This window comes from Dipodomys spectabilis, unplaced genomic scaffold, assembly GCF_019054845.1.
Source record: "Dipodomys spectabilis isolate Male_0828 unplaced genomic scaffold, ASM1905484v1 ptg000069l, whole genome shotgun sequence".
Lineage (NCBI taxonomy): Eukaryota > Metazoa > Chordata > Mammalia > Rodentia > Heteromyidae > Dipodomys > Dipodomys spectabilis.
The window spans coordinates 16,443,351-16,463,712 of record NW_024870746.1 but is presented as its reverse complement, the minus strand read 5'-3'; the positions used below and the strand labels follow the sequence as shown (position 1 = coordinate 16,463,712).

Genomic DNA, 20,362 nt, shown 5'->3' with positions numbered 1-20,362 from the left:
AGCTGAAAAAGTGATCTCATGGAAGTAGAGAGTAGAATAATGATTACCAGTGGTTGTAGAGGACTGGTGTGGTGGGATGGACAGAGGATAGTTAATGGAATCAGCAATGTCTTCTTATGAGTCTAATGCTTTGTTAAAAAACCAAAAGTAGTCTGAACTTTTCTGACAATTGTGTACTTCAAATAGTGAGCAGGGAGAATTTTGAACATTCACAATGCAAAGAAATACTAAATGTTGAGGGAATGGAGATCATGAGTGCCCAGATGTGATTATGACACATTGAAATAGTATACTATGCCCAACAAATAGGCACAATAACTGTGCACTAATAAAAGTATAAAAAATGAAATAGGTTATTTAACTGATTACTCTAGGACATACATACTATTATAATATCCCTTACCTGATCTCTGATATTTGATATGCTAGGTCTATATTCTGATATCATAACTGACATTGTTTTAAAGCCTATTTTTCGCATCTAATAACCCAGAGGTAATACCATCAGTTTGATAAAGTTGTTTTGAAAACCAGCCACTTATCAGAGTGCATATCACATCAGTGGGTGAATATTATCTACTCATTTGATGAGCTTTACATTAACCACTGAGAATTTGAGAGATTGTAGATCACAAACATTGTCATTGGATCATGAGACCTGGAATTTACTCCCATGCTTCACAGTTTCTTCATCTATAAAAGGAAGACCACTCATTGTCTTGCATATGATTAAAGATAATCTTAGGCTACATGATAATCTTTTTACACAATGTCAAACAAATCCCAAAGTTGTATGCTGGAAGAGGAAAAAAGAGGAGAGGAAAGATAAAGTTTCAATGAAGATGTTATCAAATTTGAGTTTCACTAGCAGTATGAATGTAATGTAGTTATGTAACACATTGTCTATAAACATGTATAGAGAGTAATGTAATTATAAATGTGCAGATCCATCTTCTCCTTTAGAAGTAATATACATAGAAGATCAAGACTATGCAGAGAATGATGAGTGATATTGACTAAGATACATTGTACTCATTGTATGTTTATGTATGTGTATATATATTTAAAATATATAGCTGGTTACTGGTGGCTCATGTCTGTAATCCTAGCTACTCAGGAAGCTGATATCTGAGGATTGTGGTTCAAAGCCAGCACAGACAATCTTATCTCCAATAAACTACTCAGAAAAAAAGCCAGAAGTGGTGCTATGACCCAAATGGTAGAGTGCTAGCTTTGAGCCAAAAGAGGTTCAGGAACAGTATCCAGGCCCTGAGTTTAAGCCTGAGGACTAGCAAAAAAAAAAAAAAAAAAAAGTATGTGTGTGTGTGTAGCCAGTTTTATGTATACATTTATACACACATATGTATATATTTAAAATGTACATAAGTTTCAGTTTTTATATATGTATGCATATATATGTATACATAAAGGCTGGTTGCTTTTATCATCTATAGCTATAACTACAGAGAAAGGCTTATCTACACTTACATTTTAGGAGCCATCATATATTTTTAGGATAAAACAATAACTTCTTTTTGGATCTCTAAGTATGGAGTAGATCAATCTACTTTGAAAAATGGAAGAATACATGGAAAACACGTTTTCTGACTCCTTAAAGTTATTGTCCCCAGGTCACATGGTCCGGCAGTCATCCTCATTCTCATCATTGTTAAGCCTATAACTTTGACAAAAGGACACATTTTATTATAAGACAGTGACATGCCTATTTTTTTAAATCTTCCTTTTATTTGTTATTGTTGTTTTTATTGCTTCTCTTCCAAATATTTTCTTCTGGAAGAAATTGCCTGCTCGATGGTGGTGGTTTTATTTTACGAACTGTGCTTTTTTTGAGTGGAAGTTGATGGAAGTCAGACCCAGTGGCCTGTCTCATGGATTACAGGTACAGCTTGTCTTCTACATAGCAACTGCTGGCTGTTTGAATTTGGGACTTTTGCCTATACGACTTAGTGGAGCAAATCCAGAAAAACATTCTTCTGATATTTCTAAGGAATTATCTTGGTTTATTACTTTTGATGGGAAAACTTGGTCACTTGAGATTTTATCATTATGGTCATGCTAAAAACCAGGATCAAGGAGCTTTGTTGTAGAGAAGATTGAACTAAATGTTGCATTGACACAATCCTAGTGCCCTTAAAAATGATAAGCAAAGAGGTATTTACTGATAACTTACATGAATAGTTTTGATTCTCAAATTATGGGTTATTGGAAATGACTAGAGTTCATTTGCAAATAATTGTAAAGATAAATGTGGGCAATATGGTATGCTTTCTGAAGAAAATAACTATTAGAGTACAAGGGAAATAGGAATTTGTAAGGAAAACCAGTGCATATGCTCCCCAGAAGAGGGTAGAAGCATATGTGCACATTTCACAGGACCCAGAAATGCTTTTAAAACTACCTACAAAAGATGTATTCATTAATGACGTGCATGTATTATTAAAGTAAAAAAAAAATCTAAAACAAAAATAACCTTCAGTGTCCCCAAAATAAGTCAATGGTTAAAAAGTTCATATCTTGGGGCTGGGAAGGTGGCTCAGTGGTAGAGTGCTTGCCTTGCATGCCTTAGGCCCTGGGTTCGATTCCTCAGCACCACATAAGCAAAAAGAAAAAAGCTGGAAGTGGTGCTGTGGCTCAAGTGGTAGAGCGCTAGCCTTGAGCCGAAGAGCTGAGGGACAGCGTCCAGGCCCAGAGTTCAGGCCCCACGACCGGACCCCTTCTCCCCCCAAAAAAGTTCATATCTTAAGAAATATCATGGAAATATTTCTAAACATATTGAAGTACAGTTTGAATTTAAAACCAAGTAAAAAAAAAAAACAGAGCATTTGAGTATTGTCCTGTTTTTAGATAACAATGAATTCCTCTTTAGATACAGAAATAAAATGTTAAGAAGATAGAGACAGATGATATAGATTTATCTACAAAAAGAAAAATAAGTTTTGAAAGTGTGTAAACCAAAAATATTTTTACAATGTTATCTATTGGTGGTAGAGTTACAGATAACTTTTAGTGTTTAAAACTTCATTTTTCCCCACAGTGGACATTTATGACTAATGCATTAAAATGAAGACAAATAAAATGCATGGATGGTTACAAGAAGATTATATATCATTAGGTTATTGGCATGTATCATTTCACTAAGAAATGCTAAGAATAGTAAAATGTTCCAGCCTTAAATCACATACTGATGTGATCACAAACTAACCAAATAAAAATTATTTTCTTTTCAAGTACAAGTACAATGTAGGCTGAGTAAATACATTAACAGTAAAAAGAATATTTGTGTGTTGGTACTAGGACTTGAACTTAGGGCCTGGGTGATATCCTTTAGCTTTTTCGCTCAAGGCTGGTACTCTGTCCCTTGAGCCTCAGCTCCACTTCTGTCTTTTGGTGGTTAAGTGGAGATGCTATCTCATGAAATTCCTTCCAGGCTGGTTTTTAACTGGGATCCTGAGTAGCTAGGATGATAGGTGTGAGCCACCAGCACCCAACAAAAATATGTGGTTTTTTTAAATATGATTTTTTTCAAAACAGCAAGATTATGTAAAAGCACTATTTGTGAGGGATGACTACTTGAAATTTGTCTCAAAAAATAAAAAAAATATAAAAGCAAAACACTGAGTCTATTTTGTATATATTTTGATCTTTGATCCTAAAGATGATTTCCAGCTGTTACCCATTTGTGTTATCTACAAAACAGATTTAAAAAAAGAATATGTCTTAGTCAATATTCAACTGAAAAGTTTCCTACAAACTACTAAATTTAGTGCCATAATTATCTTTCTTCAAATTTCTTTCAGAGAAATTAAAAACAAGGAGCCTATGACTGGAAACTTGGATGAATAATAATTGCCAATTGTGAGTATTCCTGACTAAATTTTTGAATTTTTCTCTTTTGTTTCTATCCACTATATTAAGGTCTCATTTAAAATATAGAAAATAGAAATACTCTATATTTTGTGCAGCTTCTGAAGCACATGATGTTCTCTTTAATGTTTGCCCATCTCCAGCTGGTCATTTGTCACATTTAATTATGTTTCAGAATGTTCTTGCAGCCACTGAATTTCTCCTGATATTTCTCGGGATGCTCAAAGTACAAAATTGGACAATGTCTGTATCAGGATTAAGGACCTTGGTCACTGATTTATTTAACTGCTTTCATTTTGATAGCTTCTAAAAGGCTACTAAGCTACTCCACTAAGTTGTAGCCAAGTACTTTGACAAGTTCAGGTAGGAAAAAAATTCATAGAATAATCATTGGATATAGAAGACACTGATGAAATTTATTTTACATTATATTATCTTAATATCCAATGACATTTTTCCCTTCTGGATCATTAAGCTGGAATATAGAGTTCTTTTGTTACTATTTCAAACTAGCAAAGATAATCTTTCAAAGATAATCCACAGGCCCCAAAGCAGTTCTTATCAATTTTACTTCCAGCGGTCTAAAATTTGAGCAGTTGTTTCTTCATGCCCTAAAATGTGCAGAGAACGTACACATTTATAAAGGAAAATGGGAAGTAATTTAGCAATAGGAGTCAATCATTTATTCAGTCACTTATCCAAGCATCTTAAATACCTATTATGCATCTTTGAAAGAAGGAAGAAAATGCCTGCTTAGTCAAAGAAACATATAGCCAATAAGAATTTCAGGAGCCCAGGAAAGGATCTTCTGCAAGATGTATACAGAAGAATTCTTTATATTCAAAAGACTCAGTGCCTTTGAGTTCATAATGATGACTCACAATTATCAAAACCAGCTGAACTTGTGCTTACCATCTAGAGGTAAAGGAAATAGGAAAGTTAAGAATCCATTTTGAATGGTTTCAAAACTTTTGATTAACATATTCTTGGGTGTGCCATTTTAAAAGTCTCATCTGAAAAATTTTGCAAGACTTCTTCAACAGTGGCAAGCAAATGAAATATTTTTATTTCTTAAAACTGCCAGATTTCATATGGACTAATCTGTGGTACAAAATACAACTAGGGCAAAGAAATGGTGGGACCAAGGGTGAACCAATTCAGCAGTGCTACTCACTAGACACTATGTTGGAGATTAACTATGCAACTTGTGTGGGAGGGGTCCAGGAAGGGAAAGACTGGGAGAAAATGAGGAAAGGGTCACATTGTCCAAAAAGAAATGTACTCATTACCTCACTGTGTAACTCTAACCCCTCTCTACATCACCTTTACAATAAAAATTTTAAATAACATATTTTAAAAAGACAACTTGGGATATTGCTTTATGTTATTGACTCTTCATTTATAAGAAAATGGTATTTGGGCTATGCTTAAAAACCATTGCAATTATCATAGAATATTTGTAAGAGTGCATACTGACCAACTTTCTTGATTGAAACTGAGCTTCTAAAAGCTCTATCAGTAAACTTAGCTCTACTGATAGAATGAATCAGAGTATGACAACCAAGACCTTGTCATTGCTGTACAAATGTTTACTGAGTCAGGAAACTGATATATAAATGACTAAAAACATAAATTCAAAGTGATACAAAAAATTGTAGTATTATTCCTCTGCCCTCAACAATAATACATACAGATACCAGTCCCTGTGAAATATTTTCCATGCACTACTTCCAAGAAAAACTGAAGTTTGTTGTTTGGGGCCACAGCTTTATTATTAGCTGAACAAATTATTCTACCAACTAGATAGTAGAATATGCTACATATTGCATATGAGAAAACTGAGGAATAGAAATGGAAATTTATTAATTTCCTAAGGTCATCCACTACCAAGCATTCTAGAACACAACAATTACCTGAGACCAACCATGTTTTCTACTTTTGAATATCCCAGTGCCCCACACATTATAGACATCCAATTTGTAATTCTAGATTTTTCTTTTAGAGTCCTTGTTTCTAATCACCATGTTCTGCTGGCTCCAGGGATAGGAAGTATTCTCAGAAAGTAGCTGCTTAGAATATAAATAGGACTTCAAATCACTGGAAACCCAAGGATAGTCATTCTACTCCTGACCAAAAAAAATGTATAGGAAGTATAGGAAGTCAATATGCTTGTATGAGAGAGATTATATAATATTCATGTTTTAGAAGTCAAGGTAGTGAAATTAAAAGAGATAATTTGTTAAACTATTTCAAAGCAGTCTAAACAAATTAGGGATAAGGACTCTGGAAAGTCTGTAAATGTGTTTCTCCTCAATAGAAGTCAGCCACACAGGTTGGAAATTCCAAATCTTAAATTGCTAATAACCAGAATTATCCTCAGGCTCTATTCAAGGTTTTCCTCTTCCCTTTGGATGTAGCAGTTCAACTGTCATTCAAAGGAGGCGATGGCAATGTGATTTGCTGTTTACGATGACACAGAGAAATCATCTTTCTGAAAATAAAAACTTCAGTGATCTCACTTTTTTCAGCTGCAGTTTCTTTAGCGTATCTCTAATAGTCTATAGGTAATGTCAGATAAGGTCATTAATTATCAATGGTAGATTTTTTTTTATGGTTGGAAGATACCAAGTGCCTAATTACAGAAAGAAACCAAGCAAATGGCTTGGTGTTTTCACATGGTAGGTGATTGATCTGCACTTGATGAGTATGTGAGTTAAGGTCCTACAGCCTCTGCATTGATGGCATGTTACTGGACTCTACCTTAATGTGACTAATAGCTAATTAAAACTGTCAGATGCTTAAAAATAAATATAATAATACTTTATCTGAGAATGTTTCCTATGGACTATTATGAAGTTTCAATTAGCAAATTCAAAACAATTATTATGCATTGTCATGGGGAAGTGAGAAATGATTAACTATGTATACTTCAATGATATATTCATTTCCCTGTAATTATCTTTTCCCTATCTAGATTTTCATATGTAATTAAAGTATCCATGTATACAATGTACTTACTTACTCTCCAGGAGTTGAAACTGATAGAAAAGAAATTTAAATGACTACAATTGTAATTGAATGTGATTACAAAATAACCATCAAGAGCACTTTACAGGTGTAAAGCCCATCTGGCTTTTCAACTAGTAAATAAATGGTTTCTTTTAGAAACTTTCTAACCCTAAGAGCAGTACAATGTTAGTCGCTGGGCTATGCCTCTTTGCAACTCCACAGACAAAGTAAAATTGAGAATTTTAAAATTTCCCAATAAACCAATTTTATTTTTTAATTTAAATTTAATTGTAAAAGTGATATACAGAGGGGTTACAGTTACATAATTAAGATACTAAATACATTTATTTTTGAACAGTGTTACTCCCTCCCTCATTTTCTCCCACTCCTCCCACAGCTGTAAAGTTTATTTCCAACATAGTATCTAGTGAGTATCACTTTTGAATTGGTTCACCCTTTGTCCCCCCTGTTTCTATAATTCCCCTTCCTTTCCCCAAATCAGATAAACTTATATACAAGACAAAGGGTACAGAAATAAAAAACAATGACAACAGGGAATACAGCAAAGAAAAAAGGAAGAAGAAAAAAAGCAATAGCTGTAAACAGTACAAAAATAAACACAAAACTCTGCTTCCATTCCTTGGAGTTCATTTCAATAAGCATCATTTTATATCATCATATGCACAGAGCTATTGAGCCATTGTGATCCTCTCCTAAGAATTTCCTCCTATGTTGTCACTGTGCAATGCTTAGAAAACCAATTTTTTAATAATAATGTAAAACAAAAATCTCCATTTAGTAAAAAAGCAAGAATGTGTGCAGAATTATTTGAGTACCTTTCTGTCTTCATATTTTCTAACTAGCAGTGAACACACCTGTGAGCACAAGTTCCTGACTATATATTATATATGCACATATAGGCATATATACTTATTATATACATATATATATATATGGTAAATATAAACTTGTCTGTATCTAGTGGTTGAATGAAAGGAAACTCTTTGCATGAGGATCCTGCAGTCTTATCTATCTGGGTGTTGTTCACTATGTGATTTATCCTTCAGTTTTTCTGCCCTATTCTTCATTAATCAGGAGAAATATTCTATATACTGAATTTAAAAAATATATATATTCCTTGTGTTCCCTAAGAGTATGGAAGAAAGGCTTTATAATTGGCTATAGAAACTAAAAAGTTAGTATGTGGGTAGTGGCTAAGTCAAATTCATTCTATTTTATTGAAAATGTAATAAGGTAACCCTATTGATATTCCAGAAAATACATACTGAGATAGAAATCACATTTATATAGGGTAATCTATATGTTTTTGCATTGGACTTCAAGGAGGAAATATGTTCTTCATATGCAATTAGTCAAAATAATGTATCTTTTTTTTATTGTGAAAACACTGTACAGAGGAGTTACAATTACATGGGCAAGATAAGGAGTACATTTCTTATCAAGCATTTTTGCCTCCTCTTTGTTTCTCCTTCCCATCCCTTCCCAGACTCCCTCCACCTTCCCCCATCCAATCCTCGCCCCCCCCACCAAAGTTGTAAAGTTTGTTTTTCGACATAACGATTTGTACATCTCATTGTTGCAACGGGTCCACCTGTATCCCTACTTAAACGATTTGTTTTTGCCTCCTCCTTTGTATTCTCTTCCCATCCCTTCCCATCCCCGCCCCTACACCCGCTTACCCAATTCTCCCCCCACCACCAAAGTTGGAAAGTTCATTTTTCAACATAAGACTTGTACATCTCATTGTTGCAATGGGTCCACCTGTATCCTTATTTAAATGATTTGTTTTTTCCCTTCCCTTCCACAAATTATACCAACATCAAATACAGTGAAAGCATGGGTTATACCATGGGGGAGGGACATACAAAGCTACAAAGAAATAATCTTATAAAATATGTTAGAAACAATTACAGGAAAGAAAAAATCATTTGAATACTTATCTTGGGGTTCATTTCCCTAACATCAACTTATCTGACCTTTTCTGCTTGACTCAGACATATACTAGTTATTGCAATTAAGGGAAACCATGGGACCTATGTTTCTTTGGGCCTGGCTTACCTCACTTAATATTTTTTCCAAGTCTTTCCATTTCCTAACAAATAGGGCAATGTCATTCTTTCTGATATATCTTGTAAATGTGCAATGATATCATAATAATACAATGAATGATAGTTATTAAGTTTAAAGAATTTGTAATCTTAGTTTACATAAAACCATTTAAGTTACCACTTCTATTTAAAACCATTTTACATTGGAAATACATTGTAGTATTTGCTTTGGATATGTTAGTGAATAGAAATGTTGGATTCGTCCTGGTGCATTACACTTTTTGTTTTAAATTTTAAAATGCCTATGATATTTATATTATTTGCTAATTACTAATTGTTAGCCAGAACATTTGCTTCCACTACAGTCATTTCTTTTAGTTATAGTAATTAGCATCTGCTGGGGAATCTTTTTTGAATTTCACTAACAAAGGTCCTTTAATATTTTCAAATTCTTGCATCTGTAATCAAGACACAATGGTTGTACTCTGACATAACATTGTATATATGCAAGACATTGAATAAATATTTATTTGTTGAATAAATAAAGGTACCAAGTGATCAATCTTAACACAACTCCACTCACAGAAATATGAATTTAGTAATGCATACTCCATACTGAATTGAATATCCCCTATCTGTCTTTAGCAACAGTTTAAATATTTAACATGGATGATCTATATCTCTTGTAGCTTAGTAAATTGTTCTGGCATGCTTTATGAAATTAATGGTGCAAACTTATGATAAACATATTTATAAGTACAATAAAAATCATTCTACTTTTGCATTTATCAACTTTATAAACAAGACTATGAGTTATATCCCCTCCTACCTATAACATTCAAGTTCAGTAATATAGATTCACAAGCACCTCTTGCTCTTTGCACGTTTATGTGTCATTAGTTAATCTGGTATTGTTTTGCAGGCTTTTACATGTTACATAAAAGGCTCTACAGCCATGGACTTCTGCAGTCCTGATTCTATGAGAAGTCTGACCACTTGAGGCAATAGTTACATTTATTCATATCCACTGCTGAAAGTGTTTCCATCTGGATAATGCAAATTGTTGACAATGGGGCTAGAACCTTCCTATTAGTAGTATACAGATGTTCAGTTACTGGCACCTGGAACTTCCACATTATTTAATTTTTTCTCTCTTGATGGATATAAAATATGATTTCATAGTGTTGGTTAAGGAAAGACATGTATGGCCTTAAAAAGCTGGTAGGCAGGAATGGTGGGTTGGTTAGAAGCAGAAGTTATTACTGGAAAATAAAGTAGTGCCACAAAACAAACAACAGCCCATCCTAAAGTTTTGGTATCTTATCCTAGATTTTTAATACTAAATTTTGATATGTAGAATATTATTTATATTGATTAATATGGTTTGGATATGTGATGAGGTACTTGCTCACCCTAAACCAGGCTCTACTCAGACAAGCGTCGGACAATCTCTTAATTCTAACAAGGTTATTACTTGTGTATTTGTTATGCTTGTAGATTTATTTGAAATTTTTGTAAGTATTGTTTTCCTTGACTTCTTTCATTTTTTACAATGTATATATATTGGGATGAAAAATTGTATTTACCTCTTGACAGTTTCTGTAATGTAGGTGAGTATATATTACATTTCCTAGCTTTTTGTGAGTTACCTTTGGAAATGAAAATACTAGAAACTAGAATTTATTCATTTTTCTTCCTGAATAATCCAAAGGACCATTAATGACTTCAAACACAGCTATTCTTAAAAACCATTCTTTTCCCCCCACTAATAGGCCTCATGTTTAAGTCAGGTTTTTATAGCAAAACTAAACAGAAAATAAAGTTCTATCTCCTACAATTCACAGCTTTCACCATTATCCTCCACCACTGGCTGATATTTGTTTTGACTGATGACCCAACATTTGTGTATCTTGAAATTTTTGGCTGAAACCAAACATGGTGTCCTGGGAAGAGAACTCTGCTACCTAGGTCTCTAGTAATATGGAAAGAAGGGAAAGTAGCAAGGGCAAGTTTAGTCTTTTGATTAGGTATAAATTCTAGTACTCCCTGTGCCTATTAGTTATAAAGTATACACATACTCAGAATTCTCCACCCCAGGTGCAAAAGGATGGTTTGAAGAGTGGAAGTTAATTTTATCTTTTCCCATACATTCTATTTCAGATCTTGTTATTCTCACAGTCCTCCCTACATAAAGTTTTATTTAACGTAGTAAATTATTATCCACGTTTATTTATGTATTTTATGTACTACTACAAGTAGTCTTGCAAGTCATGGATTTTTTCCTAGAAGTATTATATTTTTCATAAAATATATTCTTTTACAAAATTGAAAAAATGTTTTAACTGTTATAGTATTGATAAATACTGCTTTGACAATAACAGAGTCTTTCTTCCTTGTCTTAAACTGCTGATCTAACTATAATTATAATTGTAGACTTGCAAATTACTTTCTCTGTACTTTGAAGGTTCTCTCTGCTCAGTCTTCTGGCTTCAGTTGACTATCAAGAAATTCATAACCTATCTCTAACAAATGCTACATGATATAGTTTGTGGGTTTTTTTTCCTCTGGCTGCTTTTCAGTTCAAATCTTAAATCTTTGGTCATTAAGATATTTGAACTCAGGGCCTTATGTTTGCTTAGCTAGTAGTTTACCATGTCAGCCATGACTCCATTCCTGTTTCTTGCTGCTTATTTTAGAGATGGAGTCTAGTGAACTTTTATGCTTGGGCTGACTTTAAATAACACTTCTCCAGGCCTCAGCCTCTCAAGTAGTTAAGATTATAGGTGGGAGCCACCAGAACCCAACAAATTTTCAAAAATTTGTTATCCTTCCATAATTTTATGTTTTAATTCACTCTACTGTGTCATATGTAAGGATGAATTCATTTGTCCCCTTGCTCGTCACCTCTTTTTTATGTTTTTAATTTACATCATAAGTGTGTTTAATACACATATCTACCACAGAAAATGAACTAGTGCAAGTATGTTTTTTAAAGATTAATAAGACTACCTTGTGTCAAAGAGAAAATTTACTTTCTGATCTTAGCTCAGTAAATGTACTTCAAATAGATGCCACAATCTAACCTACCTAAATACTAGTTATGCAAAAGGCATTTACTGCCCAATATTACAGAAATTTAGACACAAACAAAAAAATAAATTTACAATAAGGTTGTTCTGTGAAGGGAGGAAAAATAACGGCAAAGCCTGATTTGTCATAGAAATATGAGGCAAACTTGTCATAATCACTGTAAAAAAGATACCCTCCAAATAGCAGGAAATCATCATTTACATAATAAGCATGGACACCCTTCAAGTTATTGAATGGGAAGCAGGCTTAGTATAAAATTTCAAGTTGGCTCAGCTATTTGTAATACTAACAAAATGCACACTGATAGTTTGATTGTAGTTAATTCATAAGTTCCATGATTAATGTTATAAAAGGGTCACAAATTAGAGCCAAAACCTAAGAGAAGTATTCATGGTCACTAATAAATTACGCTGTGCAGGCTTGGCTACCCTTGTGGGTAATGATGTCACAACATGAGAAAAGAATAGCTAAGTAGCCAACAAAGTGCCAGAGCTTGGCTCAGGCTCTGTCAATGCATCACTCTTGGCTGGAACCCCTGAAAGGTGAACGGAACCATTAAGGAAAAAGGAAAATTGGTAAGGATGTGAGTTTCACCCGATGACTTCTCTTAACGTTAGATTCAATCAACACTTGAACTCTTAAAGCAAAGACATATAAGATAAGAGAATAGAGCAAGTGCTGGTGGCTCATGCCTGTAATCTCAGCTACTCAGGAAGCTACAACCTGAGGACTGTGTTTGAAGCCAGCCTAGATAGAAAAGTTCATGAGACTCTTATCTCTCATTAGCCAGAAAAAAAAAAAGCCAGAAGTGGGAGTTGTGGTTCAGGAAGTAGAATTCCAGCTGTGAAGTAAAAAGCCAGGCAAAAGAGAGAGGCCTTGAGTGCTTATGAGTTCAAATTCCAGTCCAATGAAACCAAAGATACAGAGAGAGAAAGAGAGAAAGAAAGGATGATAGAGGAGTAATAGGTACAGTGTAGACACGTTCATATGGACCTTGACATACACTATCCAATTCCTGGGTTCTATTCTGTTCTCTTCTGCCTTTCTGAGCTTAGTGTATAGAGAATTTTGGTGGACTTTGTGGTCAAATGCAATATGAGTATTTTATTGCAGTAAAGTGAATACTACATGTAATTAGGAAATGATGAATAAAAAGGAAAAGTGGAGGGCAATTTAAAAGCCTATACACTAAAGGAGACATATTGAATAATGTACTCTGTGGGAGAAAATTTTAGAATAGATCAAACTAATCTGTAGTAAGAGAAAACAGGTTGCTGAATTCCTGGGCTGGGAGTGGGAGGTTGGGGTGGGGTTGAACCTTGACTTCAAAGGGGTGCAGGAGGTATTTGGGAGGAAGAAAACATTCTATATCTTGATTGGGGTGGTGATTTTATATATATATATATGTATATATATATATATATATATATACACACACACAGCTATACAAACTATAGACACTTAAATTATATTTACATTACATCATATACAATGTATATAAATCATGCATTAAGAAAGTTCACATAGAAAAGAAATCACTTTGCAAGTTGTTGTTACTATGGCTGAAATGTGTAAAGGAAAAGGAACACAAAATCTGTTTGATTTTGATAAGTGTAGTGAAGCTAAAATTATCTCAAAGTAAAAGCTGTGCTTTTAAAATAAAAGATACATGTAGCAGCAAAAAGAATACCTTGTTATCAAAATAAATCATTTGACAAGATGTTTCCTATTTGTGATTAATGTTGGTTCAATATCATGCAATTCTGAATTCTTTGAAATGTTTAACTGCTTGAAAGTTAATGAATGGTATCTAGTCTTTTGAGTTTGTTTTTCTTTGGATCAATCCAAAAGTGAGGTAAGTAAATTAATCATTCACTACTTCAGTCATTCTTGGGAAGAAATAGAACAAGTAAAAGTTTTATCTATTGATGAAATATGCCATTATTTTTTGTTACATTTCATACATTAAAGTCAAGACCTGAAATTGCTAATACTATACCAAAATGTGTTGAAGTGCTTGGCAAACATTATTAATGACAGTCACTGGACAAGGTAGATGTTTCAGCTAAAACAAAAACTAATGAAATAATTCACGATAATAAAAAGTAATTAAATTTAAAAAATTAGGCGTGACTTTAAACTCATTTTGGAGTCAGCGGAATCTTTGGTAAAAAGTTGTTTTGAGTTGTTTATTTGTTCTTTTTAGTTTCTATTTCATGAAAGGATAAGAAAACTAGAAGTTAATAATGGGTAAATTTAATACAATACACAGATACTGTCACTCTATTCAGAAAAACATTAGCCATGCTCTGTATTGATTCCTCAATCTTTTAGTTTCCTTAGGTTTATAATTTTCCCAAATCCTAAAGGCTTTGAATGCAACATAGATTTTTTTTTGGAGTGGTCACCTCGATATAAAGCTACAGACACTTATGAGCATAGCAGTAGCTCAAAGCATGATCCTGCTATAAGCAGAGTGATTGCTACCCTGAACCGACCAGCAATTGACATGGACATAGTATTGGATTAACTTCTGATTATGAAAACAATTTTTAACATGAAAAGTCTAATGAGAAGATAAATAATAATCAAATAAACTATGTTGGGATCATCAATTTGTGACATGAACTTTATAAAACCATTGGATGATGCTTCAAACCTAAAATTTGCTAGACTGCCATGAATTTACCTGCTTGTGATTCACCTGTTTTTTTAAAAATACTCTCTCTGAATTCATTCTTATTTTTTACTTCTGCTAAAAACCATTTTCTCATAGAAAATACTGAACTGGCATATTCTCAAGGTTTACATTTTCATCTGCTTTTTAAAGGGCTCTTATATAATGCACAAAACTCCAGTTGATTGAGTAATATTATTAATGGTTAGCATAAAGCTGAAAATCAAAGACTTTGTGGATTACACTCAGGTCTTTTAAAAGAACAAGGCTTTGAATAGGAAATGAATGGTCGAAATCATAACCTGTTATCATTATCATTACTGCCAATCCATTTGAACTCAGGGCCTGGGCACTGACCCTGAGCATCTTTTGCTCAAGGTTAGTGCACTACCACTTGAGCCACAGCACCACGTCCAGCTTCTTTTATGTATGTGGTACTGAGGAATCGAACCCAGGGTTTCAAGCATGCCAGGCAAGCACTGCCATTATGCCACATTCCCAGGCCCCTATTATTTTTTGAAAGTGGAAAAACAGAAACAATAATTTTTCAAAGGCTGGCCAGTCAACTTTTCTTAGAAGTCCTCACATACATTACTGTATTTTAGATAATGAAGTGAGAATGTCAGACCTATGAATGCTTTCATAAAACTTTTAACACGTTGAAAATGCTATACAACTAAGAAATCATTCAACTTAATAATCTATTGACTTTTCCCCTACAGTATCATTTGCCAGAGTTTGCTGAGTAAATTGTATTTGTTGATCGATAATTTATGGCTAAATTTATGAATGTTCAAAATATGAGCAACAGAAAAAATAAGACAAGTTTACTTTTGCAGTTTTGCTTCCAAAAAGATATTTATGATCTCAATAAGAAGCATTAAAACACATTCTCCACCAAACTTATAATTAATTAAGCCACTAGTTCATAATCCAAAAGTCACCACCTGAGACCAACTCTAAAAGTCCCAACTTGACTTCTGAAACCAATCATGAGCCTTAATTCATTTACCGCCTTTATTAAGGAGAAGCATGAAATCATCCACAAATCATAAAATCTCAGACATTTCAATGAAACCAATATAAAAATAATAGTGAAAGAATATTAAGAATAAGGCGAAGAGGTGAGAAAGAGGCTGAGGTGGTTTGTATTACCAACATAAAGCCAGAGAAGCTAAGAAAAACATGTCAGGAGAAAAAAAATAGAACTATCATCATAAGAAAAGAAATGGCAGCATTAGAGCTTAACTTCATCATCCTAGAGAACTTCAAGTTCAGATATTTCATTAAATTCATCACAGAGTATTTTTAAAACTGCGCTAACAGGCTAGGGAAGAATGGACATGCTACTTATTCAAAGAAATAATTAATTACAAAGCATGGGAAGAAATGCTCATGCTCAAGGATCATAGAAGAGAGTGGGGAAAATAGAAGTAACTTTACAATCTAGAACAAATCAAATTGACAGAAACATAAAAAAATAAAGTGATGAGTCATTTAGGCAAGTTAATTCAGCTCCTTTCCCTTTGGTAGCAATACAGCTGTCCATGAAATCAACTACTTATTAAAAGTAAATTTTAAAAAAGGCTTCTCATGATAAAATTCAAAGACACCTGTGCTAGATATTCAAAACAATGTAAGATTTCCTCTTCAAATACAATTACTCAATAATGGTAAAGAGTAAGTGTATTCATAAAAGAACAGCATACAAAGCAATGATCTGGAAAGTGATTTCAAAGAGATATTTAAATTAGTGCATATAAATGGTAGTTTGAGCACACAGAAAGAAATGAAGTGATAACCAAACCAAAGAACCTGAGTTGAAACTGAAAAAGCAGGACTGTACTGCAAGCCAGGCATTGGTTGCTCACATCTGCAATCCTAACTACTTAGAAGGCTAAGATCTGAGAACCGAGGCTCAGAACCAATCAGAGAAAACAGTCCATGGAACTCTATGTGCAAATAACCAGCAAAAATGCTGGACTGGAGACGTGGTTCATGTGGGATAGCATCAGTAATGAGTGAAAAAGCTAGGAAAGGGAAAGGCTCTAAATTCAAGCTCCCATAACTACACACACACACACACACACACACACACACACACACACACACACACACACACCATCATAAATGTGCTAAAGGATGTCTGAATTATAGACTGTATTATTGCCATTGAACAACTATATGCACTAATATAATTATTGAGAACAAATTCGATCAGATTAAGAGTAGGGAGAAATGGAATTTGTCTCAATCCTGACAGCTGATTTTTTTTTCTTTTCTTTCTTTCTTTTTCTGTCCTAGTGCTTGAATTCAGGGTCTGGGCTTCTTTTGCTCAAAGCTATCACTCTACCACTTGAGCCACAGGGATACTTTTGGCTTTATCTGAGTAGTTAAGTGGAGATCAGACTCTCATGATTTTAGTGCCCTTTATCTAGCCTGGTATATATGTTTATCTGATTTGTGGAAGGGAAGGAGAATCACAGAAAAGGTGCGACAAAGGGTGAACCAATGCAACAGTGATAACCATTAGATACTAAGTTGGAAATGATCTTTATAACTTGGGGAGAGGGAAATAGGTGGGAGTGAAAGCAAGATAAAATGAGGGAGAGGGTGACACTGTTTGAAAAGAAATGTACTCATTACCTCACTTAAGTAACTGTAACCCTTTGTTACAATAAAAACAATTGAAAAAGAATATCATGGACTTTCCTATACGGGCTGGCTTTGAACCCTGATCCTCAGATCTCAGCCTCCTGAGTAGCTAGGATTACAGAGGTGTGAGCCACTGGTACCTGGCCAGTTAACTTTGTTTAAAAACTAAAATGTGCCTAAAAGCTCCAAAACAATTGTATCTAGAATTGAACCAATTAGCTAAGATACAAGTGTAGGGGAAGGTGTAGAGAAAAGGGAGATGAGTTGATAAGATATTGCCATTATCTGAAAAAGGTAAAATGCATTAGCATAGTAGCCCATATTTCTGTAATGGAAAGAATGCAAACATCACCATTTATTGCAGTTATCAACTTACGTTTAGAATAGCAGCAATTATAAAATGTTCTGGACTAAACTACAACTTTAATTTCAATAGATTTGGTCAAATTATCTTGGAAAAATATTGATTGTCTCCTCAATGAGGGATACAATAGCTAAAATTCTTACAAGGAATAAAGGAGCTGACCAGTCTTATATATTTTGCTAACTTAAGAAATTTAAAATAGTATTTTATTATAAATATTGTCTTGATTAAAACTGAGGATGAGTTATCTTGCAGGAATTCATTGAATATGATCATTTACTCTTTCTCAAATTGGTTAGGTATTTGCTCTTTTTTTTTAACTGGGTGGTTGTATTTTTCTAAATATTTTTAAGTGTCTTCTGTGTATTGAGATTTTGATTCTTCAGCTTTTCATATGGGTATATATCAATCCATCTCTTGTCATGTCATGCAGTTATGTTCTCATACTGATAAGAACTTTAGACATTACAAGATGCAGCATACCACCAATTTCCTTCATGATTTAGAGTATAGTTTTTGTTTTTGTTCTGCTCGTTACTCTTTTAAAAGTACTTCACTTTAGATTTTTAAATATTCTGCTAGTTTTATCTTGATAGGTTTAGGTGTTTTCATTTCAATGTTGTATCTCAATGTCCATTTTAATGGCAATTTTTAGATTTTCCATATAGTAGGGCTTTATCCTTATTTTATTCTACATCAGCACCCAAATGTCTGGCATATCATTTCTCAAAGAATCCACAGTACTGTGCCTACCTTCATCATCACAGTGATTGCTACCCATACTGGGTAGTCACCCATGTTATTGATACTGGACTCTTCTATCAACTACAACCTGGCATATTTTTAAGTACCTTTTCCAAATATCTATTACTCTTTAAAATACAGCTAAATTTCTTACCAACTATAAACATTTTCCCCAGCTATCTTAAATTAATGGAATTCTCGAGTCACCTTACTACAGATTTTGAAATTAATTACCTAAATTTCTTGATAGAAACAATTAACTCGGATTGGCTCAAATACACAAGGATTGCTTGCATGTAATAACTCTTTTTTTCTGTAGATAGGTTTTTAGATGGGGAAGTCAAATTTTGTGTCTAAAATGTCAGACTTTCTAAAAACATTGAATTGTGTTCTATTACAAATAGACCAAGAAACTAATGAAAACAGAAAGCAACACAGCAGGATTACATGTTAGTCACAATTTCTCTACTTGACATTTTTTGAAAACAATAGTGTTTTTCTTTTTCTTTTTTCTTTGTAAGTCATGGAGCCTGAACTCTGGGCCCGGGCGCTGTCCCTCAGCTCTTCAGCTCAAGGCTAGCGTTCTACCACTTGAGCCACAGCACCATTTCCAGCTTTTTCTGCTCATGAGGTACTGAGGAATTGAACCCAGGGCTTCACGCATGCAAGGCAAGCGCTCTACCACTGAGCCACTTTCCCAGCCCCTGAAAACAACAGTTTTTGACTCTGTTAGTAGCTTTTACTTTTCTGTACAAAAACTTTCTCTAGAATAATTGCCATCTTAAATACATGCCAAGTTCTTTTTATGTATTTCCACAGGCTAGAACCAAGGCAATTTTATAGAATTTATGTACACCATTCCTGTTTTGTAATGAGATCTCCATGGGTAAAGCAACTTACTTGAAATCCTTCAGTGAAGCTTTCCTGAGAGCAAAGACACTGGTATGGCTGGCTTGTGGTGTCACAGTTATTAGCATGACCATTGCACTGGCATCTGTGAATACAAATGCAATATAACGCCTAAGAAACAAGCCAGTTATGAATAGATTCAAGGGCCTATGGACATATGCACTATGCGAATCCAATATGGAAAACAAGAAAGCATCTTAATCACATGATCATGCATTAAAGAGTTGAGTGGATCCCCAAGTATCAGAACAATCATCAATATCTAAACACACCACATTGTGATGATCATCAAGTCATCCTGAAGAGTGGGTTAGGGATCGTGTGTATCTTTTCCATCCATGCAGCAAATTTCTCAGAAGAAGGAACAGGTTGCAACTGTTTAAAACACAGTTAAGACTACATGGTTTAGGATAAATCGTCCTTCATCCCCAAATCAGATTCTGAATATTTCATAATACAATGTCTTTTTGCATTATCTTGTTACTTAACAAATGTTGGTATTCTTTTTTTTTATTTTTTAAAAAAATATCAAATGGACATTTTTAGGTGTTTGTATATGGCATTCTGGATGCTTTTAAAGTGATAACTCTTTCTGATAAGAAATAGACTTTTTATAGGAAGGCCCATTTTTAATATATTATATATGTACATTTCTCAATTAAACAGTAAACTGACTAGTTTTTATATATAGCAATTTAAAAATATTTTGTGAGTCATGTTCCCAGTTATGATTTTAAAAATTCTAAACTACTAAGGGCAGAGCGTATGCTTCTTTTAAAGGTAAATACTTCCTATGAAACTGGGAACTGGGAACTCATGAGAACCATGCCATTTTCACCCAAACAATCTGATACTATAGTTACCATCTCATATCCAGCTTTTTCCCTTTGCTGTCAAGAGCATCTAAAAATTACATTCCAGATACAAAGTCAGTAGAATATATGACCAACTACAACTAAG

At 33.8% G+C, this 20,362-nt stretch overlaps 1 protein-coding gene across 1 annotated transcript in view; it reads right to left on the bottom strand.

Moving 5' to 3' along the window:
- The window catches only part of Ush2a (usherin), a 635,341-nt gene that overhangs the window by 551,906 nt on the left and 63,073 nt on the right, over nucleotides 1-20,362 (bottom strand). Inside the window, exon 8 of the mRNA XM_042681986.1 lies at nucleotides 19,394-19,487. Within this exon, the coding sequence (XP_042537920.1) occupies nucleotides 19,394-19,487 (94 nt within the window). The remainder of the gene's footprint in view (nucleotides 1-19,393; nucleotides 19,488-20,362) is intronic.